General features: G+C 39.5%; 1 protein-coding gene across 1 annotated transcript; it reads left to right on the top strand.

Annotated features, from left to right (window-relative positions):
* Window positions 1-10622: 10622 nt before the first annotated feature.
* LOC127440905 (gastrula zinc finger protein XlCGF49.1-like) lies at window positions 10623-13667 on the top strand. Its single transcript, XM_051698002.1, has 3 exons — window positions 10623-10695; window positions 11267-11425; window positions 11690-13667. The coding sequence occupies exons 2-3, from the start codon at window positions 11335-11337 to the stop codon at window positions 12274-12276; spliced, it is 678 nt and encodes a 225-aa protein (XP_051553962.1). The 5' UTR covers window positions 10623-10695; window positions 11267-11334; the 3' UTR covers window positions 12277-13667.
* The last annotated feature ends 547 nt before the right edge of the window (window positions 13668-14214 follow it).

Genomic DNA, 14214 nt, shown 5'->3' on the forward strand with positions numbered 1-14214 from the left:
ATTAACTGCTGTGCCAACCTGAAAGTTGGTTAGAAGAACTGTTTTGAATAGAAGAGTTTTGAATAAGTGACCTAAGTATTGAGAAATGGGTCCTTGTGCGCCACACATACGAGACTCGTAAACATCTGTGGTGCAGTTCTGTATTTCAGCACGTGCTCGAAAGAGAAACAGTGATTGGTCAGTAGCGGACTTCTGAATAAAGCGTGATTTGTCAGGTGAGGAGAAAACGGACTTGGAAAGAGCTTGTGATTTGGTCTATCATCCGTCGACACAGCCTATAATGAAAATGAACAACAATTTGCAACTTCACCTGGCTGATAACTTCTGTTTTTTTTTTTTTTTTTTTTTCTCATCTTTTCTCTCCAATTTGGAATGCCCAATTCCCAATGCGCTCTTAAGTCCTCGTGGTGGCATAGTGACTCGCTGGGTGGTGGAGGACAAATCTCAGTTGCCTCCGCATCTGAGACCGTCAATCTTATCATGTGGCTTGTTGAGCGCATTACCGTGGAGACCCTGAGTGGCGGCTTCACGCTATTCTCCGTGGCATCCACGCACAACTCACCACGTGCCCCACCGAGAGCGAGAACCACATTATAGGGACCGCAAGGAGGTTAACCCAACATAACTCTACCCACCAGGCCAATTGGTTGCTTAGGAAGCCTGACTGGAGTCACTCAGCACACCCTGGATTCAAACTTGTGAAGTGTGGTAGTTGGTGTATTTACTTGCTGAGCTACCCAGGCCCCACTGATAACTTCTGTTTGCTAGCTCACTAATATTGCAGATGATTATGAAAACCATGTCAGATCCTTCGCATCCTGGTCACTTTCTGTTAGGGATGGGCGATACCACTTATTTTCTTTTCGATCCGATCCAATACCAAGTACTTTTAGGCCAATATTGCCAATATCGATACCAATAATGATACCTCTATTAAATTGAATTTTTATTCTTTGAATAAAAGGAGTAACTTTATTATTACTTACATTTTGTATATATTTATGGACCGAAACAGAAAATTATTAGGCTGCTTTGTTTACCCTTTAAAAATGTGTTATTATAAGCCACATATAAAACCTCAAAATTAACCATAGATATGGTTACTATTACTAAAACCAAATTACCATATGGATACTACAGTAATGCTGTAGTAAAACCATGGTTAATAGTATCAAAACCTTGGTTACTGCCAAAAAGAAAAAGAAAAAACCTGGTTACTACAGTCGTTGTTACTATGGTTAGTACAATATTACTACAGTAAATCCATGGTAAGTTTTCATAAGGGTATAATTTATTAATGAGGTTTAAAGATCGTTATCAATGTTTAAACAACTCTGAATTTAAATAAACATGTAGAAATTGTCAAACAAGCAATTATAATGCATGTCACATCTTGGTTTGTCATTACTTAGTGTGAATAACTCCAGATGCGTTTTTCTGTCATTACCTCAAGAAAGCACTGCTCCCTCTTTGGATGAGTGCTATGACTGAAAGGGTGAGCGCTGTCTGACTGCTAGTGTATTTTAGCATTTCTACGCATCAAGATGAGGAGAAGAAAAATATTTCATGCAACAATTCGCTCATACATTTATTTTTTTCCACTTTGAAGCTTATGAGATTCATTAATATTCATGTCATCTAATCTAATAGTCAGATCACTTGTTAAATAAAAACTTCAGAATCGATACTTTTATGTGAAGATCAATATTCTTGATACCACATCAGTATCGGAAGTATCAATGCTTTAGTATCGATCCGCCCATCCCTGCTTTCTGTTACAACATCTACCCTCTCAGCGGATACCATGACTGAGAGCGCTAAAAACTAGAGCTGATCGTCACCAACTCCACCCCCACCCTCTCCATTTTGTTGCGTTGGTTATAGTTATTGTGTTTGTTGTTGCTGGTGACTGCACTGTTTCTCCAACTGCAACAAGATACATTTCTTGTATATTTTATAATTAGAAAATAAAAGTTACGTTTATGCTGTCTTTTAAATTGCCACATAAAGCATTTAACTGGTATCCATAGGCAAACCACAGGATCACCACCTGTTATATTTTACCACATTCATGTCTCATAACTCACTATAACTTACTAACATGTAAAATAAAGCTAGAAAAAAAGATGCTGGCAACACAGCATTAATTTTAAATTATTGTTGTATTTGTTGATTTAAACTTATTGTTTCATTGATGTTTTTTGCTGTCAACAAGCCAACATAATCAGACAGGACATTTGTTTATATGAAAACAGAGTTTCATCTCTGTATTTCAAACCTTTATGCTCATTTAATTTAAAATCAGACCACTGTGTCAATACCCTGACAAAAATAATAGGGCCATCACTGTTAACAAAGCTGCTGAAAAGCCTTTTTTCACCGCTATTGATATCTATGCTGCTCCCCAGCAAACATGCCCCTTTGGGGCCCATGTGGGGCCACTGTGTGCAAAAAATGTGGGCCCACAGTGAAATGTGGGGCACGTGTAGGGCCCCAGTGGGCCAGCCCAAATGTGTGGGATGAGTGTGGGCTGCCCACACTAAGCAAAGTGGGCCCCCAGTGGGGCCCATTGTGGGCCCGCAACATGCCCACAGTATGCCCACACTTTGGGCTGGGTCTGGGCTGTCCCACTGCGGGTTCAAAGTTTGGGCATACTGTGGGCATGTTGCGGGCTCACAATGGGCCCCACTGGGGGCCTACTCTGCTTAACCCTAACCCCAAAGTGCAGCCGGGTGTGCCCACAAGTTGTGTAGGCATACTGTGGGCATGGCATCTGGGCCACAGTACACCCTGTGGAAGTAGCAGTTATAAACTAACAGTCATATGTTTCAAATACTTTTTTCAAATACTTTTTTAAGAAAATATATATTTAAAATTGAGATCTGGATTAAACTGGTCATGGATTAAAAACTAAGTAAAATGCATTTTATAAAACAGAACAATAACCACTTAGAACCACATTAGAAAACATTAAGTATAAATCAGTCCCCTCAGGGGCACCAGTGGATCTCTGCCATTTATCTTCTGGTCCTTCTGCTCCTTCCCCCTTCCCTGTCTCTAGCATTGTGGAGCCACATTTTAATCACAGCTTCCACTTCAGATGCTGTGGCCCAGTTACTTATTTTCACAGCATCTAAGTGAGAAAGAAAACAACAATTGAAAAGTAAATGTAAATGACGGACACTTTTCCGTTAATGCAACCTCTGGTTATAATATGTCGGCTAACTTTTAGTTCGTAGTAGTACCTCAGTTTAGTTCATCTTGTTTTTTGGTCAAAACTAAACAAATGTCAGCTGTAAAAAAAGTATAGCCTGGTTGAGCCACAGCCAAAAATATTCTGTAATTTTCTTCCCCTTCTAAGGTCTTATCGCATATGTACATTACATACTGTACCTATGACTGCTCTGCAGACCAGCATATCCCCAAAGGCCAGTTTCTGGCCAGAGCCATGCCGACACAATTTTTGAGCAAGTGGGGTGGTTAGCATGTGCACAAGGATGCCTCTTGTGTTGGTGGATGGGTTGGGACCCCCAACTGTTGCCAGATACTTTGCCTAAATTAAGGTAATAATATATTAGTGTATTCATAAGACAGAAAAAAACTGTAATGGGAAATGTAATAAATGTTTCCCGTATGATGTCGTTTAAGTAGGCTATCAGCTGCTTTTTGTGTCACTCCAGAAACTGGAACAATTTTATTCTAAAATATATTTTTGCTTTGTATTTGCTTAGTTTATATCCTCCCAGCCATTACAGGTATGTGTGAATGAAAAGGTCCAACCTGATTAGGTCAGTTTTTGAGTGTTAAAGTAACACCCATACTAATTTTAAACAGTGATGTTAATTTTAACTGACCTAGTCCCAAATATTTGATGCTATAGATTAATACTTAAAATTTGAAACCTATTTTTCAGGTCCTTAAAATCTGAGCTATTGTGTTGCTACCTTTCATTGTCCATGTTTTATAAGTGATGCAAAACACATCCTCTTTCAGAGTAATATTGAGTAATACTTACTCTTCAGCCAGTGGAAGACAACAGAACACACCAAGAAAAAGATCTGAAAAAAGACAAATATAATTATATTATAAAACAGTTACTTATATGTTTTGAGATGAATAGAAATGTGAAATGATTGAAAAAAATGAAGTGATCCTTTTAAATATGAAACTAAAACCGCCAGTAGGTGGCGGCAATGAGTGAGTCATTGAATCTTCTTGGTTACTGTCGTAACCTCCATTCCCTGATGGAGGGAATGAGACGTTGTGTCGATGTAGTGACACTAGGGGTTGCTCTTGGGAGCCTCAAACACCTCTGATCTTTGAGAAAAGGCCAATGAGAATTGGCGAGTGGAATTTGCATGACACTCCCCCGGACATACGGGTATAAAAGGAGCTGGCTCGCAACCACTCATTCAGGTTTTGTGCTGAGGAGCCAAGACAGGGTCCCGGACATTTCAGCGGGTAGTACAGCATTGTGGCACAATGTCACAACATCTTGTTCCCTCCATCAAGGAACGGAGGTTACGACAGTAAACAAGACGTTCCCTATCTGTCACTCACTCGAAGTTGTGTTGATGTAGTGACACTAGGGGTCCCTATACAAAACGCCACAACTAGCTAAACTGTGTTACGTGGACTGCTGATGCAGGTGCAAGCAAGCTTCTGCGTGCATAATAGCAGGTGCACCGGTCCGCACGTAGCCTCCCCCAACGCCCCAAAAGACGTCATGTAGTTCCCCACATCCCTGGGGGGGGGGGGGAGAGATGTAACTAGTATGGGAGCAGGCCGCACCAGCCATCTAACGCTATTATTTGCGCCGGGGAAGGCGTTCTTTTCCCCTCCTATTCTTTCAGGGGGAAAAGACGCATTTGTAGTGCCCTGGCTGCAAATGCTCGGTGTCCAGTTGCCGTGATAACATCGGCCGTGAACTCCGGCTGAACTCCGTGACCCAATGAGAGAGGAAACTCTCTTTTCTTGACAATGTGGGTATCGCAGCCCGGGGAACAGAGTGGTCTGGACACCAGCTCCAGGGTTCTGGTAGACGTTTTCATCCTCGGGTCATCCATCTCAGGGGCACTTTGGAGCCTTAGTGCCAGACCGTGAGGTGGGGGGCGTCAGTTTCCTGCGAGGGGCTCTACACCGGGGCTGAGAAATTGGCTCGGGCTGAGGTGGAGCTGTGTGGGCTTTCGCCGCTGCAGGGGGACACCCTCTGCGAGCAGACAGGGTACGAGATCTTGAGCCGTGCTGGGACAAGATGTGCTGTATCACCTCAGTCTGCTTCTTCATCGCCGAGAACTGCTGGGCAAAGTCCTCGATGGTGTCGCCGAATAGGCCGATCTGGGAGATGGGCACATTCAGGAAATGAACCTTGTCGACATCCCTCATCTCGACCAGATTCAGCCATAGGTGGCGCTCCTGGACAACCAAGGTGGACATCGCCTGCCCAAGTGCTTGCGCCGTGACCTTCATTGCACGGAGGGCAAGGTCGGTCTCAGAGCGCAGCTCCTGCATCACATCGGGATCAGAACTACCCTCGTGCAGCTCTTTCAGTGCCTTGGCCTTGTGTACTTGCAGGAGGGCCATGGCAATCAGGGAAGAGGCGGCCTGTCCAGCAACACTGTAGGCTTTGGCCGCCAGAGACGACGTAGTCCTACAGGCCCTGGAGGGGAGTGCCGGACGATTCCGCCAGGTGGTGGCGTTTTGCGGGCATAGGTGCACCGCAACCGCCTTGTCCACCTGAGGGATCCCCGTATATCCTTCGGCCGCTCCGCCATTGAGTGTAGTGAGAGCGGATGAACTGGAAAGTTGGGTTCGGACAGAAAATGTTGTCCCCCATGACCTTGTCAGTTCGTCATGCACTTCCGGGAAGAAAGGGACCGGGGGAGCCGGACCAATTGTCAAGCCGCAAGGGCTCAGGGATGGGTGGAGGGTTCCACTCCAGCCCGACACTCGTGGCAGCCTGGGCAAGCATGGCGATCAGCTCCTCGTCGGCCGAAGGTGGCAGCCCAGTCGAGTCCTCGGCGTCCAACATCACCAACGCACTCACCGATGCTGCTATCGAAACCTCATCCACCTCCGAAAGAGACATTAGACTGGCACTGAGGCGAGCTGCCTGTCTCATCCTGGAACTGGACCGTGCAAACGAGCATGCTGGGGAATGGGTGGTCTGTGGGGGATTACCCGGTGGAGCCGTATCCATTAGAGCCCCCAAATCGCCTCCAGCGTCAACCGAGCTGGCCTCGTACTCGTAGGTAGAAGGCCTGGCGTGGGGGGCAGCTGGAGTGGCCTTCCCCTGGAAGAAGGAAAGCCGCAACCGCAACGTTGCCATGGTCATGTTCTCGCAATGAGAACATGAACCAACCACGAACGCTGCCTCAACGTGGCCGTCGGAGGCGGAGAGATAATGACCACACCCAGGAATTACACAGAAAGATGCTGTCCGTCAATGCGTGCTCTTTTAGAGGAAAATATACTCTTTGTTTAGAATATATACTCTTTTAAAGCTGTCAAAGCACCCAGGGGCGTACTCTGCACTGATCACGCAGAGGGAGAGAAAGCCGCTGAAATGCGGCGTGTATCCAACAGCATACGCTTCTTAAGAGGTGAATGGACCGGCAGTGAAATTCAGCTCGTTAGAATCAACCACTCGGCTCCGAAGAAAAAATCTGAATGAGTGGTTGCGAGCCAGCTCCTTTTATACCCGTATGTCCGGGGGAGTGGCATGCACATTCCACTCGCCAATTCTCATTGGCCTTTTCTCAAAGATCAGAGGTGTTTGGGGCTCCCAAGGGCAACCCCTAGTGTCACTACATCGACACAACGTCGAGTAAGTGACAGATAGGGAACATTAATTCAACCGATTCATTCAAACGCTGATTCATTCAGTAGTTATTAGGAACATTGTTTTATTTGTAAGAAGATGAATAATCCAGCCGTGACACTGCTGTAGCATCTGTTGTTTTTGATGTGAAAATGGTTGAGAGGTAAACATTTATTTTATTATTACGGTTTAGTGTTTATTGTATTATTAGATGGATGATGTCTAGTTATGTAACCCTTCTACTGCGACTGGTGGGTGTAGGTGTTGAGGTTCTCCCAACTAACCATGATAAACAGTGTATAAAATCACGACACTTTTCGCATTAAGACGGTTACAAACAGATGAGAACCGAAGTGTCTAGTGAAACCTAGTGAATGTCAATTTAATTCCATCAAACATTTAGAGTTTATAGTATGACTTGTATAATACAAACATTAAACATATATACACTACCGTTCAAAAGTTTAGGGTCACTTACTCATTCTTTATTTTATTTTTTTTTTCACATTTTAGAATAATAGTAAAGTCATCACAACTATGGAATAATAGAAATGGAAATATGGGAATTATGTTGTGACTAAATAAATCCAAAATAAATCAAAACTATGTAATATTTTGCAGAAATGTACTCTTGGCATTTTCTCAACCAACTTCTGGAGGTATCACCCTGGGATGCTTTTTAAACAGTATTGAAGGAGTTCCCATCTGTATGCTGGGCACTTATTGGCTGCTTTTCTTAATTATTCAGTCCAAGTCATCCATTTCAAAAAACATTTTTTTTTTTTCATAAAATTTTAGTTTTGTAATTAAATATATTAATATGGTGGCACAATTATATTTTTGTCTACAAAACTAATTTCAGACATTTAAGCATACACCTTCAGATCAAAAGGTTTTTAAGATCATGAGAAACTTTTCAAGCAAGTGACCCCAAACTTTTGAACGGAAGTGTACGTTCCTTGAATTTTTCCACAAGTAATGGTCAATGACCGATGGTCAGTTTATATTTTCCTAATATACAAATACAACCCTAACACTTAATAACTATTACTAATACTAACACATTAACATTAATTACTCTACTAAAGCGAATTGCACACTAAATATTAAAAACGTATAACTAAAAACTAACAAATTATTATCAGTAAAGCACAATGGATTTCCAGTCAGCTGTTTAATGGATTTAACAATAGGTCACGAGACACTCACTTTGAAATTCGCACCACAAGCTCATTGAGTGACAGTTTGGCTCGTGGCCAGTTCTGTATATTTTGTAATGGACCTTTTTCATAGACTGTGACGCATTTCCGCAATTAACATAAATCTGGCGAAGTTTTATATTTTTATTGTTAAAGAAAATGTACATTTATAATTGTACTTATATTACCCTTGTATTACATTACAAAAAACACTGCTGTTGCTGAGGGAGTGACTGTAAATTTGACATCTTTATCTCTTCTGACTGCCTTAATCCATCTCTTTATATATTGAGATTATTATTTCTGTTTTATTCTGAAATCAGTAGATTAATCACTATTATTTTATTGTATTGTATGTACATCCATAGTAAGAAAGAAAAACAGAAAAATAAATAAATTGCCATATAATTGAATATATTTTTCTCTTAGCTTTTGGAGTAAATTGCAGTGCAAAATTAATATTTGCTGTGGTCTTCCATGTACCCCTATGGAATACTTTACTATACTTGTGCTTTCCAAACCTAGACATTTTAAAAGGGTCTGTGGTCTCCAACAGCAAAAACAAAAAAATAAATCCACTATTGTGTTTACATGACTTTCCAAAAGAGGAGAAAAATATAGAGAGATGGATTACATCAGTCAGAAGAGAGAAAGATGTCAAATTTACAATCACTCCCTCGGCAGCTGTATTAGAAACCTCTTTGCAGCAGTGTTGACTTTATATACATATATATCATTGTTTTGACTAGAATAGTAATATAACTTTACATTCAATAGAAGTAAATAAAGTATAAAATCAAATGAAAAAAATTACAAAATATATAAATTAAGTATAAAAAACCTTCATGGTTTTTACAAACTTTATTAGATTTGTTCATTGTTTACAATCTCATACATTAAAATGTCTTACCTCTTTCCCAATCTTTTCTAGTGGCAAATTGGAGAGGCACTTCAGTTCAGCAAGATCTGTTCTCTGCGGTCTGCAGACGTCGACATATATTGCAGCATTAATAAAACTATTTGCCCAGTTATTTCTCTCATTGTTCCTGTTGTAATATAATGGTTTGTTCTGTTATTCCATATATTCCTGCAGCTCAGTCAGTAGAGTAAGGCACTAGCAAAGCTGATATGGGTTCAGTTCCCAGGGAATGCATGAACTTGATCAAATGTATACCTTGAATGCAATGTCAGTTGCTTTTGATAGAAGTGTCTGCCAAATGCATAAATGTTAATGTAATAAAATAGTTTGTCCTGTTATTTATTCCACTGGTTCCTGTTTTGATAAAACTGTTTGCCCTGTTGTATAATGGAAGTAGTATTTTTTTTGTCTTGCCCAAAAGATTACAGGCCAACAATGCTTAAAGATTTTTTGTTGTTTACCATTGCATATTTATATAATGTCTTACCTGACTGCCTATCATCTTTTCCAGTGAGCAGAGTACATGACTGTTTCACTACTCCATTCATGTAGTGCAACTGTTTGGCCACTATTATGTTGTCCCAATTTTCATAGTGATTATCACTGTCTTATGCAGTGTTTGCTCACCACTGTTACTTTCAGATATAGGGCAGTACAGTGTTTGGTACTAAACATACAGTCTTACAACTGATCCTGCTCATACTACAATTATCAGATAACAAAATTCATGATTGTGCACTGTAAAATTTTGTCAAGTGTAAAATACTGCTTAAACACAGCATGATTGAGCATATGTGGGTACAGACATTTGTCAGGTGATATCTTTGTGTGATATTGATAATGCGCTTAAACATGCTTGTAAATGCTGTTTGAAAGTGGTTCCACCACTACATATTCCCTAATCTAACAGACCTGATTCAACTCATTAGCTGACTAGTAAATTGCTTCAAGACCTGAAATGGGTGTTTAATTAAATGTAGACACTGCAGTGTTGGGGGGCCTTCCAGGAAAATGGTAAGGATACACTAAAAACATTGCATGAGTGTCCTCTACTGCCTGATTATGGCAATATTTTTTCAGGCTTGTGGAACTAACTGATCACAATTTGAATGAATTAAATTGAACACAATTTGAATTATTAAATTGTGCATTGTGTGTTCCACTATAATTGTAAAATAATTTTGTTTTAAATATTATTAAAAATCATATGTTTGCAAATATTCTGCAAAATCACAACAGAAAAATGGCAGAGAAACGTAAAAGCAGTAATTCTTCTTCTTTTTTTTTTTTCTCGGATTTTCTTACATTTAAGTGGAGGGGCTTCAAGGAAAAAAGGTTGGAAACCATTGCCCTAGAGCAGCTATAATCTAAAAACAAAGTTTTAACTGTCCTGTGTTGTTGACACAGGGGGTTGCCAACAGAGGGCCCCCAAAGGGCAAAACTGCTATGGGCCCCGCATGGGCTAACCCACATGGGGCCCACGTGGGATTAGTGTGGGTTTGCCCTACCCATACTGTCCCACAGTAAACCCACAATTGCCCATGGTGGGCCCGCACGGGCATATTTGCTGGGGCTCCATTCAAGGACTCTTATTTTGAAGAAAACAAATTGACCAGTTGTACTGCCATCTATTGGTTGTTCCATTTGTGTTGTACCATTTTGTTCAGTTCCAGCAGAGAGAAGTATGCAGAGCACATGGCTGCATCTATGTGCAATAGATATTTCCTTTCACGTATTTCCTGTGATTCTGTTCACATGTAAGTAATATAAAGTTGATAATTTTGACATTTAAGCACAATTTTATTCTATAGAGCCCAACAATTAGTATTTTTAAAGAGTTATTTTGTTAAGAAAATTGCAAGAGCACTCTGCCTGCAAATGATGTCTTATTTGAGTTCTGCATGTTGCTCTTTATGCATGTGGATTGATAGTGTATTTTGTTTAGTTCTGTATATGCAGTTTTGCAAAAACAAGTTCAAGATAAATCATGCCTTGAGAGACTGATTTCTAGCTTTACAAAATAGATAGTAAGGACAGTAAAATATCTTTAAAAAAAAAAAAAAGGATTGTAAATTTAAAACAAATTCAAACAGTTAAGCAAAATAAGTTAAAACTAAAAACGGCTATTGAAAAAAATGGATTTTTATCAGATAAATGGGCAAATGTTGCTTACAGTGAACTAAGGAGCAAAAAAGTAGCACATTTCAAAAATAAGTCTACAACATCACCCATTCACACCAACAGAGCAATCACAATTCACACCTTCAGTGAAGCCCCTCCCAAAGAAATTCACTTATAAACACTGGAAATATTCCCATCGTTTTACAGATGACATAAAGTGAAACAACTTCTGCAAAGTGCAACAACTGAAGTCTACTGACAAACTATTGGAGATTATGAACTCTGTTAAAGAGGAGATTGAAGACTTGAGTTATCAAGAGCCACAGATAATGAAAGATGAAGATACTGAGGAACAAAAGTGTCCAGGTTTGTTTCCATTTTTAATTCTCCATAATGACTATTGAGAAAAATTAAGGTAAGTAGATCTGGCAGCTGTAGTTGGATAATCATAGCAGTAAAACTGCAGTTAAAAAAAATACTAGAATCTACATGAGAATAACAGAATTAATCTTTAGCATATCAGAGGTCACATAAAATAGATACTTGGCCTGAGCTGCGTACTGCCATTAAATTGATGTTCAGTTGTATATCTTGTTTCATGTTGGTCACAGTTCACTATTTTCATTTTAGACCTGTTGGAAGTGAAAGAGGAAAGTCGAGAACTGAATGTGGATCAGAACCACCATCAGTATCATAAATCTGATTATTTCAGAACTGGTGAAAAGTCTTCAAATTGCTCACAGACTGAAAATAATTTATCTCAAAGAACAAGAGCTAAAAATGATTACACATGCCCTCAGTGTGGAAAGAGTTTTGCACTAAAAGGAGATCTACAGAGGCACCTGAGAATTCACACCGGAGAGAGACCTTTCACATGCACTCAGTGTGGAAAGAGTTTCAAAAATAAAGGAAATCTTAAAAGTCACATGTTAATTCACACTGGAGAGAAGCCTTTCACATGCCCTCACTGTGGAAAGAGTTTCACAAAAAAAGGAGATCTAAAGAGGCACCTGAGAATTCACTCTGGAGAGAGACCTTTCACATGCACTCTGTGTGGAAAGAGTTTCACACAAAAAGTACACCTTAATAGACACCAACAACGTCACTTCGGAGAGCATTTCACCTGCCCTCAGTGTGGAATGAGTTTCACAAAAAAAGGAAACTTTGAGTGTCACCTGAGAATTCACACTGGAGAAAAGCCTTACGCATATCTTTAGCGTGGAAAGAGTTTCGCACAAGCAAACCATCTCACAACGCATCTGCACTCTGGATTAAAGGGATAGTTCACCCAAAAATGAATATTCTCTCATCATTTACCCGCCCTCAATCCATCCTAGGGAGCAAGCAACCATTGAAACAATGCTAAGTCAACATTGATGAGTCAGCGTAAATGGCATTGAATTAATGTTGCAAGGTGATATTGGTTCAATATCACTTTTGCACCAATAGTTAATGTTGAAACAATGTTAAAATTTAAACAAAAAATCAATGTTAATGTGATTGAATCAATGTTACGGTATGATGTTGATTCTACATCACTTGTTCAATCAGTGTTGAAATCTCAACAAGAAATCAATGGTATTGTTGTTGAATCAATGTTACAATCAATGTTATCACTTTTTTTAAATGTTTAATCACTTTTGCACCCTCAGTTAAAGGGATAGTACACCCAAAAAATGAAAATTCCCTCATCATTTATTCATCCTCCTGGCATCCCAGATGTGTATGACTTTCTTCTGCAGAATACAAATGAATATTTTTAGAAGAATATTTCAGCTCTGTACGCCCATACAATGGAAGTAACTGGGTACCAACATTTTGAAGCTCCAAAATCCACTTAAAAAAAGCATTAGAGTAATCCATATGACTCCAGTGGTTAAATCCATGTCTTCAGACACAATATTATAGGTGTGAGTGAGAAACAGATCAATATTTAAGTCATTTTTTGTCATATGCTCTCCTCGCCTAGTAGGGAGCAAAATGCACAAAGACTGTGAATCACCAAAAACAGAAGAAGGAGAAAGTGAAGGAAAAAGGACTTAAATATTTATCTGTTTTTCGCCCACACCTATCATATCACTTCAGAAGATATGGTTTTAACCACCAAAGTCGTCTGGAGTACTTTTATGTTGCCCTTATGTGCATTTTGGAGCTTCAAAATTTTGGCACCCATTCACTTGCATTGTATGGACCTACAGAGTTGAGATATTCTTTTGAAAATCTTCATTTGAGTTCAGCAGATGAAAGAAAGTCATACACATCTGGGGTGGCATGAGGGTGAGAATTTACATTTTTGGGTGAACTAACCCTTTAATGTTGAAATAATGTTGAAATTTCAACAAAAATAATCAATGTTAATGTCACTGAAGTGTTGATTCTGCATCACTTTTGTTGAATCAACATTGAAATTTTAACATAAAATCAATGTTAATGTTGTTGAATCAATATTACATTCTGATGTTGAGTCTACATCACCTTTGCACCTTCAGTTAATGTATACGTTGAACATTTTTTTATTGTTTAAAGTCATTGTTAGAATGTGCACACTTTTGCATCCTGCATTTGACTCAAGACATTTGGTGAAAAACAATTATAGAAATAAAAAAAATAAAAATTCACAAAGTATGTAGAGTTTATTTATGTTCATCACAAAAGTAATAAAAAAAAAGTACAAAAAAAAAAAAAAAAAAGGTTGTTGCTGGAGGCACCAGAGAAACTGCTCCCATACTCATTTGCTAAATCAAGGCATCTAAAACAGAATAGATCAAAGAGGAAAAAAAAACAGTAAGATTAAGATCACTGGAACAAAATGGAAATTTAGTTTGAAAAGACCAGTAGTGATACTTTTGACAATTGATCTTGTAGGCTAGTCTGCACCTAGGACCCAAAGTCCTGCGCATTTTGGGTGTCTCCCTTATTGAACACACCAGATGCCACTGATCTTGTTAATAGAGGCTCCATGACCTGAACTGGTGTCATAAAAGAAAAAATATCCAAAATGTGCAGTGTGGCAACAGACAATAATGAAAATACACCGATCATCCACAACATTAAAACCATCTGGCTAATATTATGTAGGTCTCCATCGTGCCACCAAAACAGCGCAAACCCGCATCTTATTCTTCTCACCACAGTTGTACAAAGTGGTTATCTGA

The sequence above is a fragment of the Myxocyprinus asiaticus genome, chromosome 5 (assembly GCF_019703515.2).
Source record: "Myxocyprinus asiaticus isolate MX2 ecotype Aquarium Trade chromosome 5, UBuf_Myxa_2, whole genome shotgun sequence".
In the NCBI taxonomy this organism is placed as follows: domain Eukaryota; kingdom Metazoa; phylum Chordata; class Actinopteri; order Cypriniformes; family Catostomidae; genus Myxocyprinus; species Myxocyprinus asiaticus.